Source organism: Phoxinus phoxinus (assembly GCF_949152265.1).
Source record: "Phoxinus phoxinus genome assembly, chromosome: 6".
NCBI classification, from domain to species: Eukaryota; Metazoa; Chordata; class Actinopteri; order Cypriniformes; family Leuciscidae; genus Phoxinus; species Phoxinus phoxinus.
This window is the reverse complement of record NC_136881.1, coordinates 9,796,073-9,822,730: the sequence shown is the minus strand read 5'-3', so window position 1 is coordinate 9,822,730 and position 26,658 is coordinate 9,796,073. Positions and strand designations below refer to the sequence as shown.

General features: G+C 36.7%; 2 protein-coding genes across 10 annotated transcripts; one reads left to right on the top strand and one right to left on the bottom strand.

The window, feature by feature from the left end:
• Positions 1-8,907: 8,907 nt before the first annotated feature.
• cUnh4orf33 (chromosome Un C4orf33 homolog) lies at positions 8,908-11,825 on the bottom strand (the record flags this gene model as incomplete). 3 transcript variants are annotated; one of them, XM_079616043.1, is made up of 6 exons in its annotated part: positions 8,908-9,217; positions 9,309-9,508; positions 10,042-10,093; positions 10,179-10,239; positions 10,514-10,725; positions 11,500-11,825. In XM_079616043.1, 5 exons carry the CDS (start codon positions 10,692-10,694, stop codon positions 9,118-9,120), a joined length of 594 nt encoding a protein of 197 aa, XP_079472169.1. In that variant the 3' UTR covers positions 8,908-9,117. The 3 variants fall into 3 exon arrangements, with proteins under 3 accessions (XP_079472169.1, XP_079472170.1, XP_079472168.1); XM_079616044.1 differs by having other exon boundaries at positions 10,514-10,677; positions 11,500-11,611; XM_079616042.1 differs by lacking the exon at positions 11,500-11,825 and having other exon boundaries at positions 10,514-10,736.
• sclt1 (sodium channel and clathrin linker 1) lies at positions 11,606-26,298 on the top strand. 7 transcript variants are annotated; one of them, XM_079616033.1, is made up of 22 exons: positions 11,606-11,748; positions 12,301-12,343; positions 12,427-12,494; positions 12,954-13,003; positions 14,474-14,546; positions 14,801-14,856; positions 16,168-16,297; positions 17,772-17,894; positions 18,307-18,372; positions 19,244-19,314; positions 19,588-19,678; positions 19,771-19,862; positions 20,698-20,875; positions 20,960-21,058; positions 22,123-22,194; positions 22,285-22,359; positions 22,979-23,124; positions 23,213-23,405; positions 24,613-24,809; positions 25,150-25,228; positions 25,342-25,437; positions 25,919-26,298. In XM_079616033.1, exons 2-22 carry the CDS (start codon positions 12,310-12,312, stop codon positions 25,979-25,981), a joined length of 2,052 nt encoding a protein of 683 aa, XP_079472159.1. In that variant the 5' UTR covers positions 11,606-11,748; positions 12,301-12,309; the 3' UTR covers positions 25,982-26,298. The 7 variants fall into 7 exon arrangements, with proteins under 7 accessions (XP_079472159.1, XP_079472163.1, XP_079472162.1 ...); XM_079616034.1 differs by having other exon boundaries at positions 11,745-12,032; positions 25,919-26,288; XM_079616035.1 differs by having other exon boundaries at positions 11,745-12,193; positions 25,919-26,288.
• Positions 26,299-26,658: the final 360 nt, after the last annotated feature.

Genomic DNA, 26,658 nt, shown 5'->3' with positions numbered 1-26,658 from the left:
GTGACACTGAAGACTGGAGTAATGATGCTGAAAATTCAGCTTTGCCAACACAGGAATAAATAACATTTTGAAATATATTCAAATAGAAAATAGCTATTTTAAATTGTAAAAATATTTTATAATATTGCTGCCTTTTCTGTATTAGACTTCTTTCTATATATGTAATCATTTAGTCATGGCGGTATATAGATTTGTATTTTAATACATCCCTCTGACTCTTTTCCAAACCTTCTTAGCCTTTGAATTCCAATTCCTAGATTGAGATCCAAAAGCATTTTAAATTCCAGTTGAAGTCCTGATGATCCAAATGGAGGGCCCTTGATTCTAGATGACACATTAGATGAATCTTGATGGTGAAGTCCCTCTGATCTTGGCACGCTTTTCTTTATTTTTAGTGCAATTTCTCTGAGACGTATGAACACTTAGAGTCCTGATTAGCTGGTTGCACTCAGCACTGAGTAAAAGTAATTGTAATTAATTCAGAATGCATGCAGATGTCATATGGCAGCTGGGATATGTCAATATCAAATAAATGCCCTCATGCAGTCATAAGATGCGTTTTTAATTCCTATCAAAATGGGTAATCGTTTATTTTTGAATTTGATGTAGTTATAATGGCTGCGTGTTATATAAAATGTGTATTTTTTTCAAGATGTCATATTTGGTAATTGCAAGTGTTAACTCTAGAGGGAATTTTCTGGTGCAACTGATCTCAATGACAGCCATGTGTTGAATTTTTTCAAAAAGTGACATGATATTTTGTTAATGTTCTTTTTTTGTTGTTTTACTGAATACTGCTTGTTTTTATAACTACTATTAGATGATGTTCCCCCATTACCTGTCATTCATTAGCACTGTAAACATTATTTTCCATTTTCACTTTTCAGTTCTGGCATGTGGTGCTGTCAGATTGCAGTTTGTGTTGTGTAGCGTGATTTGTGTCACAATTATTTGCGCATATTGGTTCCATATGTCTCTCTGGTTGCCTTTAATAACCCTTACAAAGAATAACTATGGTAACCAAGTTCTGCCAAAGTCCCAAAGTTACTACAGTTATATTTTTTGCCTTAAACAAGCTGTGTTAACTTTGTATTAGTTACCACATTAATTTTTGGCCCTCTAGTTAAAAAGTATTATTGAAATTGTGCTAATTTAATACAAAGAAAGTTACATAGTAGACTTTTTTTTCTTTTTTACATTGTTTGAATGACATCCAATTTTAAAAGATAATTTTACAGTATAGCAACAATATGGTATTTGGGCATACGGTTAACATGGTAAATTTGATGTAAGTTAATGTATTTGATTAATTCTTACAGTTGTCAGCTGCAACATTCTGTGAGTGTTTATACAGTGGACGGTCTTACGGACATGCAGTTTCATAGTTGGGCAACTCGCATTTAAAGTCAAGAAACTAGAAGTGTGTTAAAAAAATAAATAAATATAAAATAAATAAATGAGGAAAAAGTCAGAATTATGATGTCGAAGGAAATATTTCCCTAAGGCGGATAAAGCGGAGGATGAGAGGAGAGAGAAAATCTGGCTGAGGAGTGAGAGAGAAAAAAATAATAAGTCAGACAGATAAATATGAAAACATATCATAACAGTGGAGTCATCAAAGGACATCACTCATCCCATTTGAGCTGTTTTTCTTGCTTTTTAGGAGCTAGTTCTTTATACAAAAAGTGGACAAAGCAGGACCTGAGATACTTTTCTTCTTTTTTTTAACAAATATTTTTTGTATTTTCTAACAATATATATTTAATATAGGCTACTTTAAAATTAAATGGAGTAAAAATGGACATAAAAGGTAGTCTAAATTTAGCTGTCACTCGGTTGAGCATGACAAATGCAGTCAGAACTACGATTTATATTCATAATTAGCAATTAACATTTGTAAAATAAAAAATAAAAATTATGACATTGTTTTAGAATATGAAAACAAAGCATTTTTAGGGGGTGGGGGGCATAAACTTTTGATGGATTGAAAACTATTTACTTTTCATTCTAGTAACTTGAACTTTTTTAATAGTTCATCTATCCAATCTAATTCTCACAACCAAAATCATGGAATTTGTGGCTCTAATGCGTTAAAAGAAATAAAGTATACTCTATTTGTGGAAAGCCAGCAGTGCATGGACATTCCCCATCATTTGTACGGTGTAAATGGACATTTCTGTTTCCTGTAATGGCCCATTACTTCCTGTACTCTGGGTGCTGTGTTCATAACACTGAATAATTTCAGCATACTCTATAAAAAACCTTATTTGTTTTGATTCACAGAGCCGAATTGAACTTTGTCCAGCTTTGCTTTATTGTCATTCGTCTTTTTTATTTCTTCTCTTCACCGAGGACCACAGTGTGCTCAGAAGACAGTAGTATTAGACATTACGAATGCTTATTGGTTTTTGTCAAGGTAGCAACCTGAGCGGTACGTGCCTTACCTCTTAGATAATTGGATAATGCTGAGAAACTCATGCCGTGAGACAGATTGTACAGTGTCAGAAAGCAAAGTGACACAAAAAGAAAAGAGGACTACAAGTGCGCAGATATGTCTGAGCTTTTCTGACTTTAATCTGAGTGCAAGAGATGATCCTATTGGACATGCAGATGAACATTTCTGTTGGCAGAAAGTGCACAGAGTTAACTGGAGTGAGACGTTTCAGTTTTTATCTTTTGCCTGCCATATCTACTCTGTGGCATTCTGATATCACCACAGAAGATAAAGAAGCAAATGACTAAGGAAAAGCAATAATAAAAGTCTCCCTCTCTCCCTCTCTCAGGTTCAGACACCTGCATTATGATGCCTCAAGCATATGACAGTTTTTGACAAGCAAATAATGCCCTCTTATTTTGTGTTTGTCTTTTTTAATTAAGAAAAGGGAAAGATGTCTCAGACATTTTCTGTTAATTAAGCAAAGAGACTTGATCAACTAATTGATGATTCTCCATTGTTTATGTTTTTCAAAAGAGTTATTAAATGTTTTGTGGGGTAATTAACACATATCACCGTCCATTAAGCCTTATTCAACAATTAATTTGAAATCTTTCTAAATGGCTATAGTCATCTGCACAACCAGAGATATAACAAAGACCATCTGACACATTAAAAAACAAGAATGATTGTGATATTACCTTTATACAGCAATTAACAATAATATTAAGTAACTTACATTTTAGACACACTATTGCCAATTACCTTGTCGTTTTTTGCTCTGCCAACAAAAATAGCCACAGCAGAATCAAGTCAGTAGCCTATGTGTGTCTCCGGTGTTCCTGAATGAACCCAGTGTTTTTGAACTATTCGGTTGAGTGAATATTTCAATTACTCGCTTATAGGCTACTTGTTTCGTTTCTGAATTAAGGGCTGTATCCGAAATCACCCCTATTTCCTCATTTACTACATTACTCCACTAATATAGTTCGCTGAATGAGTGAACAAAAACGAGTGAGCGTATTAGTCAGCCGGACACTATCTTCTTGCAAGAGGTATTCTCTAGTGCTCTCTTTATTTAGGTGCATTGTGGGATTCAATGAGTAGCTACACTTGATAATGTCCACCAGGCCCGGGGTGGGTAATCGGGAGAATCGGGAGAATTCCCGGTGGGCCGCTTCACTTTTGGGCCGGTCGAGAAATTTTTTTTTTTTTTTTTTTTTACATTTGTCACGTTTAGACTACACACGTTCTGCATTCGGACACCGCAGCGAGCAGCCTCTGCTTGGGTTGTACCATGTGAGGCAGTTCTCCCCTCCCTTCCCATAGAGTTGGTTGGGTCCATATAGCGCGTCTTTTCCAAAACGTTTTCTCAGATACCGATAGTTGGGCCGGCCCTACCGTAACGGTACGCGTCAGGGAGGATGGATGGGAGAAAGAGGCCAGGAGGGGCTGAAAAAGCCAGGTTGAAAAAAAAGAAAGGCATTGGAGGAGGATGCTGTCAAATGTGCCAAGCTTACAGATTTATTTGCAGATTTTAGGACAAACAGCAGGTAAAGAGATAGTCCTAGTAATGATTAGCAATAGCAACGCTGCAATGTAATTATTCGGTTAATACCGTTGTATCGTTGTCAACCTATTCACAAGCAAAATATAAAATTTAATTAAAATATTAGCCTTTTTGTATCACTCATAGAACAGGAGAGAGGCCGCACTATGCATAAATAGTTTTTATTTGCTCAAACCCTTTTCGGCGCGTTTAATTAGAATAATTTAACTGAATAATTAGAGTATTTAGAACAGGAGAGAGGCCGCACTATGCATAAATAGTTTTTCTTTGCACAAACGTGTTTCGGCGCGTGCCTTCTTCAGTGTGCACACTGAAGAAGGCACGCGCCGAAACGCGTTTGTGCAAATAAAAACTATTTATGCATAGTGCGGCCTCTCTCCTGTTCTAAATACTCTAATTATTCAGGCCAGCACTCTTAAAGTTTAAGTTTAGGCTAATCATTGAGTGAAGCCCGCTCCTATTCCCATTTACTTATCACTCAATACATGTCATGGCGATTCATAGACTTTGCAAATAATATACAATTTAATATTGATAACAAAACTCAAGCTTGATCTGTGTATGCAGTAAAATGACCTCTTAATTATTTTTTGTATCTTCTGAGCAACTGTAAACATTAGTTCAATATGCCTCTTTGTGGAAGAGTGGGATACATTTCAAATGCTTTCTTTCTTTCTTTCTTTCTTTCTTTCTTTCTTTCTTTCTTTCTGCTTTTGTTAATTTATCAACCTATTCTTGTGGAATAGTGGAATATTTTTTGTTAACTTCTTCTGTGAATTATTATTTAACCTTTACATTATTTGTTGAACATGGTATTAATAAAAACTACACAATAGTAAGAGCTGAACTGGTACTTCATTTATCCAATTTGGAAAAAATGCTAATTTTGAATTCCACCGGAAAAAGTGGGCCGGTCTTGGGCCTGAAACTCCCGGGCTGAATAGTGGCCCCACTCCGGCCCTGATGTCCACTATGGTTTTAGACACCACTGCAAGTCTGTCCCCTCATACTGCACTGTGTATTTTGAGTCCGGTGTCATCCGCATTCATTTAGCTGTACAAAACAGCTTATCTTATCATATTTTTATTCATAAACACACAGGATTGTAGCACAAAAGCATACGATGATTGTCGTAGTGTTTTTAATGGGAGACACATTGTTAAATTTGCGGACGACTCTGTGATTGTGTCTCTTCTCACTGAGTCTGAGCCAGATGTTGGGCCAGTGATCGATAATTTTATTCAATGGTGTGATGATTCATTTTTAAATATTAATGCTTCAAAAACAAAAGAGATGTTTATTGACTTCCGTAAGAAGAGCTCTGCACCTGTGTTGCCTTCTATTATAAAGGGACAGCAGGTAGAAGTAGTTAAACAATATAAATATTTGGGGACTATAATTGACGATAAACTACAATTTGAGGAAAATACTGATATAATTAGAGGAAAAGCTCTTCAGCGTATGCATTTTTTAAGGAAACTTCGACTTTTTAACATGGATGTTTCTTTTATGAAAATGTTTTATACATGCTTTATTGAAGCCGTTTTAAGTTTTTCCATTGTCTGCTGGTATGGTAACCTTAATATAAAGAACAGGAGGAAGCTGACAAGCATTGTGACAATGTGCAGCAAGATAGTGGGGACCGATTTAAGGACTATCTCACAGATTTATGAGTGCAGGACAACTAGGAAGGGCCAGGTAGTGCTTTCTGATGCTACTCATCCATTGTGTGCTGAATTTCAACTCCTTCCTTCAGGGCGGAGATTCAGACTCCCATTGTGTAAATCAAATAGATACAGAAATTCTTTCATACCGGCGGCAATTAAGTTTTTAAATGATTTTTTGTAATTTACGGTAATTTATGTGTTGTGTTGTTATTATGTGTATGTGTATACTACTGCTATTACTGCTGTCTACACAAAGAATTGCCTTTAAGGACAATAAAGTTTAACTAAAAAAAAAAAAAAGGTTAACCGTTATTTTTCTAGTGGCTACTAAAACCCCATAAAAAATATCGTACTTGTTTTGGACGCAGCCTGAGTGCTTTGAAAGAATCGGTTGAGTTGAATGATTCAATGAGTCACTTGACATCTAATGCGCAATCACAGATACTTATCTCATCCTTGCAGGCTTTTCATTTCCCATCAGAGCGTAACCGTTGTTCAGCTAGTTCGTTTTGTCAGTGATATTAATCAATACAATGCTGTGCACATCAGGATGAAAATGTTGTTTTGGCTGCCTAACTGCGGCATTTGTCTTCAGCTCAGCCATCTGTGGCTCTCAGACAAATGGGAGCTGATATTCCATCAAACTGACCCTCGTGCACGAACCAAACATCTCGCTGTGAGTTAACCACTTTATGAACAACTCCACAGTTACCACGTTCGCTTTAGAGCGTGACCTCTAAATGTCTTGCGGAAAAGACTCTTGGCTCCATCTCCCCCGCCTCTTTCCCTTTCTTCATGGATTTAGTATTGACAGGAAAGCTGAGAGTATCCAGGTCACATTTTCAACCCCGTCTCTCCACATGCTCTCCCATTTCTGGCCACATAAAGTTCAATTCTGTTATTTTGTGATTTAGTGTCTCTGCTGGCCCCGCGTGCCGTGCCCTCGGTGGACCGGCTCATCTTGTTCTCATCCAGTCATTCGTTTTCCTGTGCACCGTGATTGGGTTATATCGAAATATTCATTCATCACACGGAACGACCTTTATTCCACTATCAATCAGAGGGTGTCGTGCGGGTAAAGGCTCTCCTCAGCGGCCCTCCCCCCTCCAGCACTTCCACACAGCACAAACAGCCTGATAATGTTGTGTTGCCTGCCATCCTCTCTTATTACTGCCTCCCAACTCAGATTTATCATCTTCCCCTCCCCTTAAAATCTGTAAAAATAACCTCCACTTTGCGAGCGTGGTTCTTTGTCATCCTTTACTTTTAAGCCTCCTTCTTTTATAGTGGCCTTTAATGGGCTTCGCTGATGTGCGCGCGTGAGAGAGAGTGTATTGTACTAATGTTTATGATTATGACAGAGTTATAAAGGAAAATATTCTTCCTGACAGCCCCTTTTATCCTGAAAACCTTTTGTTGCCATGGAAACACATTTTCGGAGCTCGGAGCGCAATGATTGATATTTTTTAGTGATGAACAAAACAAAAAAATATATCAAAATTATCTCATATTTTTTTTTAAAAAGTGCCACTAGACACTATTGCAGGTCTCTGTGTTCAAAATATTTGTTTGTTAATGTGTTTTCGAATAGATGGGAATCAATATTTTAGTGCAGATATTACCTGCCTGTGACAAATGGATGGAAGGGGCAAAAGCGACAGGTAAACAGGTCCATTATGGATATAATGGAATCAAATGACAAACATGATTCATTCTCTCTTCTTTTTCTTTTTTTTTTAAAGGGAAGTGACAATATTCCCCCCTCCCTTCGGCATTCAGAGTTGTATCTAATGTGTATTCGATTAAATCAATTCCATTTCTGTGCGGCTAACGGTGTTCAACTCAGAAATACCACTGAAAACATGCCAGTGCCCAATCTACCCATTCAGTTTTGAACAAGCCTCCTATCAATTATAAAATGTCAGCGCATAAATTCTCCCTGATTTAAAAAACATGAGTGGAAGGCCATCTGATTGACTTCGCTCTGCTCCTAACAAGAAGCAATTTGTACTCTGCTATTTCCCCCAGTGAATAGATTGCATGTGGAGAGAACAAATGCGATTACTCCGAGTCTGTGTGTGTAATTTGAGTGCGCCCCATGGATGTGATTATTTCTATTGGTTTCTATTTTTATCTATTTATTCATTTAAGCTGGCTAAATTTATTAGTAATATTAGTAATGTGTCCTGGAGTGTCTCCCTGCATTCCCAACAGATGTTTTTTTTTTTATGTTACTACTTTTATTAATTCACACATTAATATAATGTGTAATATAATCAGTTTGAGGTTTAGACACAAGCTCTTTTAAATGTTTTTTAATGTTTGCAAAATCCACAAACAGAATAAAAGGCTGACCAATAGTAATGATTTATGACGAAATATGGAGATTAGGCCTATACAAGGTTTTTGCCAGACAGTGACGATATTTTAAATGTTATTAATTTCTAAAGTTATTGTCTTACAGCGTTTTAGTATTAGAAAGTATATATTATGTGTCCTCATTTTAATTGTGCCTCCCTGGACGTTCATGGATGCATGCATGCATGCATAGGCGCGTGCCATGACCTTCGCTCCCGCGTACAGAGGAGCGCGCATTCAACTCACGCCCGCGGTGCGCGCTCCAGTCAGGGGTTAGGCAGCGCGAGAGCAGTGGCTCGGTAATTAGTCACTGTTAATATTCATTTAACAGACAGCGGCTGTAATTATAAACCCGTGTTCCGTCTTATTAGCCACTAATTTGTAGTTTACGCAGCGCCTATTGATTATACGCATGGGTTTGCTGAGAGAGTTAACAGCTCGGCTGTTTTTTGAAGAGGTTTTATAGGCTATCATTGCTATACGTTTCCAGATACTGTCAAGTCTGTCAGATATTCAAGGTTGCACGAAACCCATTTTAATATTGCAACAGACCAACTAAAACATAAAAAGGATCATCTATGGTAGGGTTAGGCACGTAAAACTGATAGTTATAGCTACTCATATTCCTATGCAACTCGTGGAAGAATCTTCACCATATATGTCATATAGCAATAGTCCATGCAACCTGTTGTTTCCAAGCTCCAAAAAGGTTTAATGTTATCATTTGTTTATTTAATGTTCTATTTCCACGTTTAACATCTCCATTTTTAAATAATTAATTAAATTTCAGTATAAAAATTAACATATTTCTCATTTGCTATATTGTATAGCCTAGATGCTTGGTGCTGGATGGAATACTTAACTGCTGAGATTAGTGCTGCATTACTGATAGAAGATTTATTAAATTGTGATAATAAAAGCCATTATATTGCCATTACACCCACATTAAAACAAGCCACATCATTAACTTTGATTTGACTGCAGTGGAGTTTGTGCTCTAACTTAGCCATGGAAGCAAATTACAAGTAATTGCTGTATTAAAAAGCTGGATATGAGACGGCTTGAATTGGTTTGTGATTTTCAGCTGGTCATTTGCTTGCTAAATTCCACAGGTCAGATTCTGGCTGAACCCAGTCTTTCCCCATGATGCTTTGCAGAGTGAAGTCTTGAAAATACTCAAGTCGATGACTGTTCGGATGAGAGAAGAAATGTTAAGATCACGGTGATGTAATTATGCAATACAATGAAACCGAAACAATATTAAGATATTTAAACGTACAAGTCTGGTCCCTGTCCTTCTTCTAGGTCTTCTTTAGGAACAGGATACAGAGACTCGTAAGTCCTTCCTGCACCCGAGCCATGGATGGCGTAGGAGTTCATCTTATTAATGCCCTGAGGGAAATACCTCCAAGGCAGAAGTGCTTCTCCCTTCCATTTTTTGTTCTTTATATCGGCATTGAATGATAGAGGGAGTTGTTGCTGTAACAGGTTATAGCATAAAAATGGTTATAGCATCAAAACAACGTCAGGATATTTCATAATACTCCAGTACTATTTAATTTTATTAAGCTTTTCTGAAGTTTTAATATTAAGACATTTACTGACTTTATATTTATTTTATTAAGAAAGTGCTGTATACCCCGTGTGTGTGTTTGTGTACGCATTATTTCTCACATATTTTACATATTACAGCACCTCCCTCCCCAGTCTGGCCTGTATAGTTCTGGTTTCGATGAAGACCCTCCTTGGGCCTATGTTGTTGTTTTTTTATACCTTTTAGATACGATGTTATCGTTGTTGGAAAACTAAGGTAATACAAAAAGTGCTCGAACACAAAACCAAGGTTAATTTTCCTAAGGGGCGGTGAACAATAAAATAAAACATAAAATCTACCTTTGAGCTTTGCAGATCTTTTTAATGCTCAAACAGCAACATTACACACTAACTAAAGTTGAAAAAGCATAATATGACCCCTTTAATAAACTGATGATGTACAGTGTGAATTTGCTTACCATGAATGCATTATGTTTTCCATTCAGCAGCAGAACAAGGTGTTGGCCATATCTGTAATATCAAAATATTATTTCAATTACACATTAGCAATGAAAAAACTTTCAGCAGCCTGAAAAACGCAGTAGGCTTAACTTACGGGCAGACTTCCACCTCTAGATATTGCTCAGTGTTGCTGTTCAAGAAGAAGGATTCTACCACTGAAAAATAAGTCCGTAGCACAAACTGTAAATATTGTGTAAAAGATAAAGGGAAAGATAAACATTTTAACTTAGTGTTTCATAAACCTTTCTTCTAATTCAAGTTCTCACCAAAGTTAAATCAGACTTTTATTTGTCTAGATAGTCAAGGATTGCATGCGTATATCCAAAATGATCAGTTGATTCCAACAATCTGTTATATAATCATATGAAAGAAAGAAACTGAATCTCTAAACCAGATTTGAGCCTTTATTAACGGTATATATGAACATACCCTCATAGTCCCAGAGACCAGGGAACGCCTCTCCAGGTGGTCCAGCTGGTGCAGGGGGGTCATTGAAGAAAGGAGCAGTCACCTGCATTAACAAACCTTCCTCACCAGGTGAGAAGCGAATCTTTACCGGCTTATGATCCACAGGTAAGCTGTTCCAGGTGTGTCTGATATAGAAATCCATGGCAGTCAGGAGGATACAACCGCTGCAGACACTGTTAAGCATGGCAAAATCTTATTATCTTCTAAAGCTAAACCTGAAATATTAATAAATGACTATCTTGTTCAGTTCTAAATATATATAAATTTGTAAGTGTCAATAGATGATTTATCCACAGCTCTGTGCTGTATTATGACTTAAGCTGCACAGGACACTGTCTGATATGATATAAGGTTCAACAGTCATTGATAAGCAGTGCATCTGATATCATAAACATAACACCTGATGTCACCTGATCACACCCTGTTCATTACTTTAGATGAGAACTGGCACCATGACTTAGCCTGGTATCTTCCAAAAATAAAAAAAATAATAATTCTCCATTTCTGTCACTGATGGTGTTTGGATTGGACCACTGTCATCTTTGGCTTGCTTAGTTGGGGACGCTTTATTTTCAGTCTGATTTGAATATTGATTCGGCTTTATTTCATAATTGACTAACTGAATCAACAGTGAACATACTTGAGCTAACGTTAAATAATGACACTATATTGTTTTTTTTAATGCTTTTGACAGCTGAATTGAACTCTGTTTGTATCATCGATCATTATTTCCCTGTTTATCGCTGTAAAGCTGCTTTGAAACCATCTGTATTGTATAAAGTGCTATATAAATAAATGTGACTTGACTTGATGTCATAGGAAGAACACTTCCTGATTTCTGGCATACATCAACAAAGTCTCCCACATACGTTTCTGTAGTCAGGCACATAGTCGTTAGTAAATAAAAGAGTGAATTATTGAAACAAAATTATGAAGTAAAGTATTACCCTATTCGATCACATCGAGTGGCCCCATCTTGTTAGTTCTTCAATTCAAGAACTATGGAAAAAAGAGGAACTCCATAAACTACACGGAACCCAAGCGTGTTGAAGTTTCCCGGGAACATTTAATAAGTTGCACCGCGTCCCTGAGGATGAGTCTGATTGGCTCAGAGGGTGAATCTGAGCGTCGGTGAAGATTAATCTGATTGGCTGGTGGGGTCTTTAAACTAACTTACAAGGCGGAAGGATTTGCAGGTACCTATAATAACCTCGAGGTCTTCTTAACTTATATTTATTTACGGTTTACTGCTATTTCATAATACGCCATATTACGCGACGAAAAAATAAACATTTATAATTCACTCAAGGTTTTTATAAGTATCCAGCCCATTGATTATTAATGTTGAAATATGTGTAGCCGTTAGCCCGCTAGTTGGCCAGTGTAACGTTAACTCTCCACCTGGATACCAATGATGCTGTTGCTGAGATTACACGCCAGATTCGCTACTTTTTCACTCGCTTAATCTATTGAAGAACATGTACGTTCGTAATAATCTAGTTTAATAATGCACGTTTACTCAGTTAAACTTAAATGATATGTTTTTATTTAGTCAGTTAATTCAATGATAAACTAATATTCCTGCACAAAGACAGTCTCCAGGGATCACTTGTGCTGTCTGTGTGTAAACTGACTGCTTCAGTAATGGAAATTTTTCTATATTGTACTATACATACTAAATTGTATAATAGTTGTTGTTGATTTACGAGGCATTTGCTTTGACCTAACAGAGTTTATTACTGTTGCAGACGCAAAAAATGGCAACAGAAGTCGAATTTCTACGAGATCAAGGTGAAACACGCTAGATCTCAGAAATAACAGTGTGCAGATACACACATTTATCATCACTTTAACTTTGTTTTGTGTCTTATCAGTGAATCGTTTAAACTCCGTCCTCGGTCGATATCAGGATGAATTTCCTCCTCCCTCCTCAGTGTCACAGGTTAGTTTTATGATTAGATGGTAATTTTATTGTTTATTGCTTTATTTGTTGAATCTGTAGATCATCTCTAGCATTAATAACATAATGCTCTTATGGTGCACTGTGAATGTGTTGTTAAATATTAAAGGATGTGTTCACAGCTAAAATAAATAAATTAAAAAATCTCACCCTCGACCTCATGTTGTTCCAAATGTGTATGCCTTATTTTCTTCTGTGTTACAAAAAAAGCAGATGTTATGCACTTGAATTGTAACAGCTTTAGTCATGATTCACTGTTATTGTTGTCTTTTGCATACAATGAAAGTGAATGGTTTCATTAACATGACAGAACTTTCATTTTGACAGCTAACTCCGAGTGATGTGGGGGAAAACGGAACCATTCCTAATAATAATAAAGGCTTGAAGCACTGGGGGGATTTTGTAAATAGACGCTTAATAAAATTGTAACTTTATTTTTAGGCAGATGATGTGGTCATGGAATCTGTAGCTCCTTGGCTTTCAGACAGAGGGTAAGTCCCTATAGCCAGTTACTAACTTAAAACAACTGTCTCTGTCTCAAGTCATCTACTATTTTAACCATGCAACCAGGCTTTGAAATTAACACCAGCCAATCCGCCAAATGCGGGTAAAAATCAACTGTGGCGTGTAACGCTCATCAATTTATTTTTTTAAATACAGCACATTGCACAGAATCTGCACATGTCAGGCTTACTTAAACATAATGTACACGTCACTACGCAACAAATAATGGCGTGCTTGTTTATTTGCATTGAAGCAATAGTGAAGATTAAAAAGCATTTGGTTAACAGAAATTACATTATTTTCTAACATCCTACCTTTTTTTATCTTCTTTGTACTGTATTGATCTGTCCACCTAAACTAAATGTTTGGTGATGAAAGAGGAAGGGAGGAGATGGCTGGATGACAGGTTTTTGTTTAAATAAGAAATAAATGTATGCATTCCAAATTTGATAATATATAAACTGTGAAGTAGGTAATCTGGTTTATTCCTTTTCTTTTCTTTTTTGGCTAGTAGAAGTTGTAGTCAAATTGGTCGGTGAGTTAAAAGGTTAATTTCAAACTCTGCATGCAACCATTATTTATTAACAAAAAAAACTATTGTTTTTAATGAACACCATACTACTGAAAATAATCTCATATAGAAAGGTTGGGTGAAATTTAAAGATAAGTTTGCTAAGGCATAACTGTGCACATGTTATGAATGTGCCGTTTAATTTTCTCATCTTTTACCTTCTTTTATTGTGGTGGCAGCTTTTGCAAAGTCAAGCACCATTCCAATTTCCTTTAGAAAATGACATAACATTTATTATTTATGTTTTCATTTAATATGCAATTTTAAAAGGATATTATTTATATATCTTACAAGTTCGATTAAACCATCAAAATATAGCGCGGTTATTTTATAGATATTTTTTATCTTTTAAATATGAGGGAAGAACAAAACGCTAAACTTGGTTAAGGTCAATATATTATATTTATCGGACAAAAAATAATTTGGCAAAAACCAGCTACATGTTTTGTTTTATTTTATTATGCAAAAACTGCATAGAAAAACAAAAAGCTCACAGGTAAAAGTACACATTGACTACATAATCAGTTATTAATATTTCATTGGTTCCCTCTCTGGGAAAAAGTCAAGTCCACACAATTTGTTTCATTGCATTATCACAAATTGCATCACAAACAATTGACTCCAATCATAACTACATAATATGCTTTCAATATCTATAAAAATGTTTAATCATTTGTGTGTGTGTGTATATATATATATATATATATGTATATGTATGCACTATGTTCCTGTAAAGTCAACCTTTGTTTATTGTGATTTTAAATGTAAAATTATTATCTATATATAGTACTTTCATGTAATCCAGTACCATGGAACTCTAAATGTTAATAGCCTAAAATCTTAATTGCATAATAATGTTGTTTATGACCTGGGTGTGTGTTTTCAGTCTAATGGCTCCTCTAATAGAAGAATATGACAGACACATACAACAGATGGAGATGCAGCTCAAGTTCTATCAGGTACACTTAAAGACTAACACTATACTACGCAAACGCTCACACCAATGCTTGCTTTACAGTGAGGTTTTACAGCTGTCAGGGCTTGATGGGGCTGATTTCATGCTGTCAGCTATAAATTGCAGTTTAATCCCAAATCAAGTGAATTTGTCTTATAATAAGTTTGCCATTCAAGGGTACATTTTCTCTCAAACTCTCTCCATCACCGTCCTCCCACCACTCACGCACACACTTGTTTCTCCCTGTCAAACACTCAGAGGCAGATGACAGACGTCAAAGCAAGCCTGGAGCAGGTGGTTAAAGAAAATGAGCGGTAAGAGCTGCTGCAAATGGATCTCCTGCTGATTTCTCCACCCAGACACTGGTTTATTACCGGAGTCAGTGCTAACAGCTTCTGCTGTGCAAGATGAGGTGCTTCTGGTAATCACAGGACACCCTTTACGTAAATTCACTTTATTGTTGGGAGAACGTTTGTGAGTTTTGCGGTAATTCTCAATCTAGAAAACTTTTGGTAACACTTTACAATAAGGTTCATTAGTTAACATTATTTATATAATCTTTGTTAATAAAAATGCACAGTGCATTAACAAATGTTAACAAATACAACCTTTGATTTTAATAATGTATTAGTAAATTATGAAATTAATATTTACTAAGATTAATAAATGCTGTAGAAGTATTGTTCATTGTTCATTCAAGGTTGTTAACTAATGAACCTTATTGTAAAGTGTTACCAAACTTTTGTACCTACCACCATAATCTAAGAGGGAAATTACACTAAAGCAATGTACTAAAAATGTACACGTTTTTATTTTTTAACTTTGGCGCACAGATGACAACGTTGTTAAAAAAGATCCCCGTTCACACAGATCTGCGAAAACCACTAAAATCGCTGTATTAAACATGCCAGGCCAGTAGTTGGCGATGTCACTTTGTAAAGAAACTGTACGTACATTGCTTCTACAGAGTGGTGAAGTCAAACAATCAAGATGGCATCCATATGACCTCTGTTTTCACATTCACTTTTTTTGTAATTTACACAGAGATGATAACGGTATCATTTTCAAAAACGTGCACTTTGAATAAGTTTGCGTTTTCAGGCCCCCAAAACGACGTTGTGGTGTAAATGAATGGCCAAAATGCATAAGTTTTCCAGTTTTAGTGGAAAGTTGGTGTTGTGTAAACCCCCCAATTGTCAGTTTAAAGTATGATCACAATTCAAGCAGTGAAACATAACAGCGGCATCAATATTTGCATGTAAAAAAAAACTACTATGAAAAACGACTATTAAATCTACAATAGAATATAATTGTTGTTTCATGATATTCACGTGTGTATACCCTCACTTTTTCCTGCATACCGGTACTTCTAATATGTTGCCCCCAAGGAGCTTGATTTCAACCGAGGGAGGACACTCAAACACCCCCACTCCCTGGACCGACATGTTTTTATTCCCCATATCAAGCACTGATTCAATATACTACTGCCAATCAATTACTAGGACTTTAGGGATGAAAGTCAGCTAATATTTTAGAACAAATTAAAGCATGTCTGCAGATAATTCCTAAGGGTTTATGAAGGTTGACCTTTTGCATTAACCGTGTATATTAATGTTTATTTGCAGGCTTCATGCAGAGCAGAGAACATCCATTGAAAAGCAGCTCCAGTCTCTGTCCGCTGGAACAGAAGGAGTCACGGCAGATGATGCAATCGCCATCAGCAATCTGGAGGAGCAGGTCAAGTGTGTCGTGGAGGTGAGTATCCAGACCTGCTGCATAACTCCCATGAGTCAGTCTGTGCAGCTACAAACCCACAGGCACTTTCCTGGCCCTGTGTTCCGGCTGTGCGAGGGGTGATCTGGGGTTATTCTGGCTTTAAAGCTCCGTTCTTTAGTTAATATATGATACGACGGCGCAGGTCGTGTTGTGCTGAGGGAATGGGTTTTAATCAGCGTGGAGTACGCTTCAGGTGCTCCCGAGAATTACATATCAACACTTGACATTACGGAGTAATGAGATATTAGTGCGTCACTCATCAAGCGTCCCACTTTCAGCTCGACATTGCACATCTTTGCCCTCCTTTAGGGAGCAGTTCACCAGAACATCATGTTGCAAATCACATCTAAACTTCTCTAGAGAGCGTGTCAGTTCAAGTCAAGCCTCAAGTGACTTATTTTTGAGTTTGTGGACTTTTCACTTTTTTCCAAATCATATTCACAGATCTAATTTCTTAATTAACTGAGAATGAAATAATTAGCCATAAATTAAACATCCAGTGAGACATTTTTATGCCTCATCATAGAGATACAACACAAGTTAAGAGGAGTAACTGAATTGATTATATATATAAATTAATTTTATGTTATATATTTTGTTTAACATAATCACATTGATTTTGGCAATACAAAATAAGCAATATTGTGAATATAGTATGACTGTGATAGTTTTCCACTCCTTGTCTTGCACATAATGTGAGCATTATAAAATATTGTATTAGCAACTCGGGTTTAATCCTCATTAGCAAAAAAGGTGATAGATCTGGGAATATGATTATTCATGCAAATCAGTTTTGCAAACTGTCCATTTTAATGAATCCGTTTAAAGCCAGCAATTAATTTGCATTCAAACTTAGGAGTATTCATAGACATTGTACATTTAATATTTTTTTTGTTTAAATAAGTCAGTTTGTGTCAAAATGTAGTTTAAAGCATAATGAGTCATAGCCAAAACTTTTAAAAAACAATAATTGCTAGTTATAAACAAATGTCAAAAGTAAATATTCACAGCAAAAATATTATAGTTACAACAGTTACTGTAATTAAATTGTGTTTGAGAGCTATTTGGGTTTTTTTTTTTGCTCCGGAAGTTACAGAAACACTGTTCAACCTTTATGTGCCTGGTTGACACTTTTCAAAACAACTAATTATTTTTTGAAAATTTCTGCTGACAAAATACTGCAAAAATATCTAAAAGTGATCTAGAAGCTTTGTACAGCTTTTTACAGCAGATGCAATTGAAAACAAGTCTATCCCTCACAGCCTCGCTTTCATGCCTGTCATGGTCTATAAGTCCATGCTACACTAACCAGATATCCATTCAGTTCAATTAACATTGCTTCTGTCCTCTACATTAATATCACGTCAGACCTCAAAGATATTTAGCGAGTTTAGTCATGAAAGGCCACAATCATAGAATGTTTAACTTCAGTTTGTTGTGTGTGTGTCTTTAGGAGAAAGAACGGGCTCTTCAGATGTGGCAGACCGCTTCGCAGGAGTTGGATCGTCTTCAGACCCAGTACCAGAGCTCCATGAGTGATGGACAAATGCATGCAGTTGAACGGCAGCACATGCAGGTAGCCAGTGCAAACTCACATTCGTGTTTACAGACTCATCCCATTTGAGTTCAGTCTATAATGCAGGTTTGTTTTCAAAACTTGACAGGTTTAGCACATATTTGGTGTACAGACAGCTTTATTTTTAATCTCTTCTTTCAATAAACACTTGACAATATGTACTATGATTGTTGAACACTAGAGGGCAGTGTTTAACTACATGCAGGCACAGTTAACAGAACAAACAGACCCCCAGCACTTTCATATAAACCAGAAGGCATGCCGAGACGGATTACATGAATATGTGAATTCAATATTAGCTGTTGGCTGTAAAATATTGGCTTAATTATGGCTTGAAGCTTATTATAATACACATTACTTAATTATTGAAATACTTTGTCTGTGCTCTTACTGACTCGCTGTGCTGTTTTAGAATCAGCTGGCACAGATGCAACAACATGCACAGAAGCTCCAGCTGGCCAATCAGAAACTGGAATCGGTAAATTTAAAATCTAAATCTACTGTATTTTCTTTCCACAGTTAATGTCTTGGTTTATTGTGCATGTTTCTTCCTAATGAAATCATCTTTTATGATCTTTCACAATGTAATGTAAAAGTTTCTGCGCCTTTGAAATAACTTTATAAAACTTTCTTGTCTCTCATATCACTTTGCAGCCTCTTTGTTCTCACATAATAAAATCATTGCATTTTACATGTTCACTTGGCAGATGTTGAATCCAAAGTAATTTACAAATGAGGAATACAATAAGCCAATACATTGCAATATTTCAAGTGCATTTATGTATTTATTTGGTAAATAAACCCCTTCAAACCCTCTTTATTTTGTGATAATAGCCAAGTGATTGTACATTATCAGTACCAATCAGATCCAGATGGATAAAATCAAGCCCCTTTTTACATAAATTTCCACAAATAATTTTTTTTATATGTTTGGATATATCATTGTATGGAAGGGTTTTATTAGTGCTGTTCGAGGGTTCTGTGTTCAGTCAGTTGTTATGCAATGGATTTTAAGGCATAATCCTTGCTCTGTCTTAATCACACACACGCACACATTTTCTCACACCAGTCAGAATGTCACCTGTTTGAGTGTTGTGCATTGTTCAGCCTTATATGTGTGTGTGTGTATGCGTGTAGTGGTTGTGAAGGGAAACACTACTCTATTCCTGAATATTTAATGATCAGTGTAGCTCGCACACACCCAACCTTTTCACACCTATCCCATCTTAACCTCCAGACAGCCTCCATCCTCTCCTCCGTTCTTCATCCTTGTGAATTTCTTTGAAGTGTGTGTGTGTGTGTTTGGCGTTATGCCCGGCCGGCGTTCATGTCTGTCCTGTCACACTCAGACCAATCAGCACTTCCTTAAGACGGTGGCGGAACAGAGCAGTGAGCTGGAGGAGTTACGCGGCCAACTCAGGTAGCGTTTTAAGATGGCCAACTCTTTATGACTTAACCTTCACTCGAGTTCTGTTTTGGAGATTTGAATTTAAAAAAATTAAATTAAAAAAAATATATTTGTACTGTTCTACTTTAAATCTTACTGATTTTAAAAGATTGTAGTGCATTTTCGATCCCATTCACCCTGTCTTCGCACTACTATGCTATCAATAAAAAGTAGTAAAAAGATACAATTTATTTAGAAAATACACAAAAAAAAATCATGTCTGTGTTTCTGTATTCTGTGTTTCAGGCAAGCTAAACTGGAGCAGAGATCTGCCGCGACTAAAGTGGAGGAGATGACCAGACTCCTGCAGAATGTGCAGGATCAGATGCAGAGGAGGGTGAGAGATGTGGCTATAATTGTCCTTATGTAAGTGTTCTTATCACCCTACTGTGTGTTTTCTAATAATGTCGTGTGTGTGTGATGGTGCAGGAAGAGGACGCAGCAGAAGCTCACGGTAGAGAGGAAGCTTCTGACCGGAGACTACAGCAACTACAAGCAGCACTGAACCAGCTAGAGGCCAGGTGAAGTCTATCAATTATGATTTCAGTTTGACTGCTAGATTGAAAGGTGTGTTGATGAAGAAACTGTGATAGTTGTTAGATGTTGTATGTATTGTGGACTGGTGTTCAAAACTATTTTGTATTTATGTACTTTATATGCATCATTAAATAAAGCAAAGATGGTTAAAGACATTTACAATGTTACAAATTATTTAAATTTCACATAAATTATGTTAAAATATTAAGCAGTACAACTCTTTTCAACATTGATAATAATAAATGATCCTTCAGCACCAAATCAGCATATTTGAATGATTTCTGAATGATAATCTGACACTGAAGACTGGAGTAATGATGCTGAAAAATCAGCTTTTGTCATCACAGGAATAAATTACATTTCAAAATGTTTAAATAGAAAAGTTGTTTTAAATTGTAATAATATTTCACAATATTATTGTTTTACTGCATTTAAACATGTAATGTTTGCCTGGTCACACCATCCAAAATGAAAATATGAAATATTAACCCTAAGAATTTGCCTCAAAACTATTCACACAATGTCTGATGAAGAAATTTTGTCCCGGGCCTCTCTATAAAAAATGAAGAGAGTAAATTGTTTGATATATATATATATATGTATATATATATATATATATATATATATATAACCATTTAAAAATGGGCCCCGCCTCCAAAGGTAGGGGGAAAAAATGCATTTCAGAATGGATGGTAAAAGAAGAATCTTTTATTACCTAATTTATTTTTGCAAATTAAAGGTTGGCATTGTATATATTGTTTCCTTTTAATATCTTGTTGAAAATATGGATGTTATTTTATTTATGTATTTGTTTTCCAGACTCAAAGCTGCGACACAGGATTCGGAGTCAGTGCGCAGGAAGCAGACGGAGTGGGAGCGGCAAGTGGGAGAACTGCAGGGTCGCTGCGCCTCACTGGAAGAGGAGAAATTTGAAGCCCTCAGTCGCCTCCGCAACTCCATCCAGCTGGCTGAGGAAGCCTCGCTTCAGAGAGAACAGGTCACGCTGCAGATACACCGCACGGGCCCAATACATACTCTCTTCTATATCTTCCCAAATAATTAAGTGTGTATGTTACTGTAGGCTCAGCTGAGGGAGAAACAGAGAGCAGAAGAGCTGGAGAAGATGAAAGACGCCATGAAGCAGCTGATCCAGGATGCTGCCCTGCGCACCAGGAAAGAGGTGATCACAGCCGCAGTTCTTGAACTCAGCAAAGGGAGACAAGCGAACAAGCTGGAGGCTTCAAGTCTAATCTCAGACAGGTTCAATTAGGCCTAATGAGCCTGTTAGACAATATTTGAAGCATCATGAGGGGCTTTTGCACTGGGTAGTTATAGGAACTAGCCACCAGCGCGGTCCCCCAAGAACTACATTTTGCCCTAGGGTCATTTTCCAGGTTGCATTCGCACGGCCAGTAGGAACTCTGAAGTGACGTAAGCTGGCCGACTTGAGGATGGATGATACTGTGATCGGAGCTGTGTTTTTGTTGTCATGGGTTTCGTGATGACGGATGTTTCATATGGCATGCGTTCAGCCAATTACCATACATTTACGTCACACTATTGTAATGGGTTAGACCCTACTCTAAAGTAGGAGCTAATTTAGTCCCCCCAAAATTGTTCTCAGTGAGGTGCGAACATGGCAAAAAAGCGGGTACTTCTGCCAATAGTTATAGGAACTATGAGAATGTTCCTCCAGTCCTAAAGCCCCTATGGTTCTTTGTCAGAGTAGCCTTGAGGATCGATGTACGCTTCGTTTATGATTCTTAAAACATTTTGGTCAGGTCTTTAGTCTCCCTTTACATAAAATTATTTACTTGCAGTATCTAAAATGTTAAGCTAACATTTCAATAATTCAACAACACATTTGCATGTTTGGGTTTCTTTGAATTTGGTTGATGGTGTCATGACATGCAGGTGAACAATAATGTACTTAATATTATAAAGTGTGAAGTGTTTATATTTGATTTTAGAATTTATTTAGATCTGTTGCTAGTCTCTTCAAGGCTAGCCTGATTCAACGTTACAGTTTAAACTAAAGGCAACCGTACGGCTGCAAACCCTTTAGATCTCTACAGCCAAACATAGCCTAACTGTTTGCACTGACAAAGCATGGTTATGGCACCGTGTCATTCTAGTTTCTAATTCTAGTGTTTTGACATCCAGCTAATCTGTGATCACAGTGCATATATAATTTCCATCTTTGAGTGTGGCTTATAGTTTTCTGTTCTTTTCCTCTTTTATTAGGTTGAGAGTGTTCGTAAGCAGTGTAACGTTCAGATTCATCGCATGGCTGAGGAGCTGTCTGCCCTGCAACTGGTGACACATTTATCATCAGCATATGAACAGATGTGTACAGAAGCAACTGTTGCTAATGTATATTAACATATTTCCTATGGTTGTGTGTAGGAATGTGCCGATAAAGAGACACAGATTGAAAGAGCCCATCGGGAGAGAAAAGCTGTGGAAGAGGAGCTGGAAACGGTGAAATTAAATACACATTTTTTACTCCTACATAATTAATTGCAGTAAGGCTGTATGTTGCTGTGATATTGTCATATTTAAGGGGTGATATAAGGCATGAAGTGACGTAAAGTGCAAAACACCTTCTAAAATGTGGTAATAACCCGTTATCATGCACTACCTAGAGTACCTTTTATAAATATTTAACCTAAAATTTTATAAAAGACAAATGATCTGTAAAAATGTATTCTTTTTATATTTCGTTGGATGGATATATAGATATTGATTTAGCAAGGATGCATTAAATTGCTAAAAAGTAACAGTAAAGATATTTGCAGTTACGGAAAATTATCTTTCATGGTGTCCACAAAAGTATGAATCAGAACTGTTTTTATTTCTGAAGGATCATGTGACACTGAAGAATAGAGTACTTGTAATGATGCTGAAAATTCAGCTTTGCTATCAGAGTTATAAATTACATTTTAAAATATATTAAAATAGAACACCATTATTTAAAATTGCAATAATTTTTCACATTATTGGTGTTTTTATTGTATTTTTTTATATAAAAAATGCAGCTTTGGCGAGTAGGAGACTTCTTCCAAAAACATTACTCAAAGAAATTGTGTGTGTGTTGTAGGTCTATAAAGAGGGCCGAGTTGGAGAGCCTGAGATGAGGAAGATGGAGGCTCTCCATCAGAGATGTTTAAATGCAGAACGACTGAAGGATGAAACACAACTCTCACTCAACAGCACGAAGAACAAGATGAAGAAGATGGAGATGGAGTGAGAACACACACACACACACACGCTCGAACTAGACCGAGAGTAAATCTAAGGTTGGTTCATACTAGTTTCCTGTGTGCTCGTGCAGGTTTTCAGAGGAGCTGTCGCGCTGTCAGGAGGAGGTGCGGAGACTGCAGTCAGCGCTGTCGAGCTCGAGAGAAGAGAGCACAGCCATCAGTGAAGAGAGACTCACACTGCAGCAAGATAACCAGCAGCTGCACAGAGACATGGAAGCACTGCGCAAAGAGTGTGCACTGGCTCAGAGACGTGCCAAACAACAGGTCACACACAACACAGGCACACAAAGATGGGATGAAATCATTTACTCAGCTTCATGTCATTTCAAACCTGTTTTGACTTTTTCTTTTGTGGAGCACAAAATATGATATTCTGAAATACAGTAGGCCACATTTGAAGTGGATCAAAAAAGTGAATCAAAGTTGTCCTTAGACAAGAGCGAATATTGTAAAAATTCATGTGTAACTTTTAATGAAAGTTTTTGATCCACTTCAAATGTTGACTACTGTAGTACTTTGCTTGTATTTGTGTGTTCTTTTATAAAAAAAAATTGTCCACATTGGTTTTGGACCCCATCGACATTGATTGTATGAACAAAAACAGTTCAGAAACATTCTTTAAAATCTGTTTTGTTGTTCCGCAGAAGAAAAGTACATTTTGGGTGAACTATACTTTTGTGCTATAGAAAACTGTTTTTTTTTTTTATATTGATGTTAAAACCATGAGCACATTAACCCTACCCCTAACACGACCTGATGAACAACAGTGTGAATTACATTGATATGCTTAGGTTAACCAATCATAGCAGACATCATTTAAATCAAATCTGTAAAACTTTAGTTCACCCAAAAATTAAAATGCTGTCATCTTTCACTCATCTTCATGTTGTTCCAAACTAATAAGACTTCATCTTCAAAACATTAATCTTGTCCCTCCGTTGAAAGTCTATTCCCCCAAAAGTCCATAAGAACTTGTAAAAAATAATCTGTATGAATTTAACAGATTACTGAAGAAACACAATCGCTTTTCATGATTTAAAATTGGCTTAATTTAGGCTTTTATTCACATATAAACATTGATCAATTTGCATAAAATACATTAAATATGGTCATCAAAATCTCAAATGTTCTTGCTTGATGCTCGAGAAGCAATAAGGTTTGTTTTCTCGTGTCAGTGGAAGGTCAGAAATCTCTCAGGTTTTCAAAAATATCTTCATTTGTGTAAGAGGAACAAAAGTTTTAGAGGTTTGGAATGACATGAGGTAAATGCCGACAGAATTTTAATTTTTTGGCTTAACTCAAGGCACAAACAGCTCGTTTAATTCTAATGTTCAGAGAGAGCATCTCAAATAGTGAGGAAAAACTAAATTACAAGTGGTTTCAGTGTAAAAATCCTTGAGTAGCATTATCAATGGACTAGCAGTAGAAGTATAAATATGGCGTCTTTAACAGGATTCTTTTGCGTGTGTAGGTGTCTTCGATGCAGCAGGAGCTGTGTGTGAAGGAGCAGAGTTTGGAGTCCAGGCTGAGAGAGATGGAGGAGAGCAGTAAAAACTCCAGCGCCGGTTTGACCAGACTGGTGCTCGCTCAACAGAAAACCATCAGTCGCTACAAAGACGAGGCCAAGAACCTCTCACAGGCTTTCCAGCAGAAACTCAGCAGCCTCAGGTGAACGCTCAAACACTCGAGACAGAAGGCAATAATCACTATTACTGTTACTCACATTTAGGGTTTGCCATCTGAACGGAGCACTAAGGATTAAACTTTGGTATATAACTCATCCTACATGGATGCGAATTGTTAATGCTCATGCAACACTCTTGCCATAAAAAATTAATTGTTTCATAAAAAGTCTTGCCTTTAGTGAGGGGAATTTCAGTACAGAATCTTTCTACCATCGTATTAAGAAATTAGCTTCCATATTATAACAGGAGCTTATTGATTAAATGTAGTGTGAAGTTTGAGTAAAGCTGGTCAAGGTTCCATGAAATGATTGTGGTCATTGCAGGTCAGAGCTGAACAGACAGAAACAGCGTGTTCAGGAACTGGAGATCCAGATGGAAGCTGATCATCAGAAGATGCTGGAGGTGTGGACAGTACTTGCAGATTTGTTTCTACCTAGAAAGATGTTGTATACTGCAAGTGTTAATGAGTATATACTGCAAGTGTTAATGAGTAATGCCATCATTTCTGTCTCTAGTATGAGAGGCAGGTTTCAGAGCAGCTGGAGAAAAACACACGTTTACAGAGGCGTCTTACTCAGGCAGAGCAACGTGCAACAAGTGCTTCACAACAGGTATATCAACCATACTGGATAGTTACACACTTCCTGTCTGTAGAATGCGACAGTGCCTGCACACATTTTCCATAGCTTGTTCCCAAAGTATTTTTCCTTTAGGGATTTTAAAAAAAAGTTTTAAGCCGAGAACTAACTCTACCAAACCACCAGCTACGATGTGAATCACAACATTACAAACTGATTTGAAGCTAAATTTAAAAAAATTGGACAAAAAGACAAGACTGTACTTAACAGCTTTAGTGAGGGAAAGAACAACAATCCCTTGAAGCTTTAAAACAATGTAGAAATATAAAACCATTGATTTAAAGATGTTTTTATAAACCCTGGTACTAGCAAGGTGTATGTAATAAAGTGGCCAGTGAGTACCGGTATATAAAAACATTTTGTCATTTTTACTTCCGCAACTCAACTGTTGCCCTCTGTAGCTGCTGGACAAAGTGTGCACAGAACCCTCTCTGAACTGATGTTTCTCTTTCAGCTGAATGTGATGTCACAACGGAGAAAAGCTGCATCCATGATGGATCTTGAGACTTTATCATAGATCAACAGAAACTGTTTTGTCACATCATCACCCTGCTCAGTTTGTCACTGGGCTCATCATTTACTGGCAAGAGCTTTATCTGGCAGGATTCCTCGTGAATGTAATATCATGTAGGCTTTTGTTTCAAAGACGCGTTACCGTTTCTACCAAGACAATTTTTTTTCTTCAATGTTAATTAAATTACCAGCAAAACAAATGTTTTAAAAAGTGTATACAGATGATTTTATGGTCTTCCTAGAACACATTTTGTCCTGGTTAGCTTGTGCTATTGTAAGATTTGACCAATAAATGCAATAATTTATACCACATGGGTGTTGAATGTTTGATTTGATTGGTTCGCAGCCTTTTTAAGGTGTAATTAATTCTCATTTTAGTTGCAGGCAGGTCTTGTCCACATTACAGTTCCAGATCACTTTATTATTATTTATTCAAAGACAATATTATTTACAAGTTATTTCAAAGACCGTTGCAGCCTACCGCAGCGCAAACTTCCAAGGGGGCCTCAAAATAACAGCGATTTAAAACAAAACCTGCACATGAAGTATCCTAATACTAAATGTCTGATTTCTAGACCTGGAAAAGTAAATGAAATACAAATCTAGTTCTGGTCTTGTCAAGCAAAGTAAAAATATTTTTAAATCTTTACTTTAATCATGGAGGCCTGTTTCCACCACGGT

Bases quoted from the DNA above. Each gene is read 5' to 3' on its own strand.
- sclt1 (XM_079616033.1), top strand. From the start codon at position 12,310: ATGGCAACAGAAGTCGAATTTCTACGAGATCAAG. The intron at 20,876-20,959 runs GTCACGCTGCAG...ATGTTACTGTAG, and splicing joins CCTCGCTTCAGAGAGAACAG to GCTCAGCTGAGGGAGAAACA. The intron at 23,406-24,612 runs GTCACACACAAC...TTGCGTGTGTAG, and splicing joins AGAGACGTGCCAAACAACAG to GTGTCTTCGATGCAGCAGGA.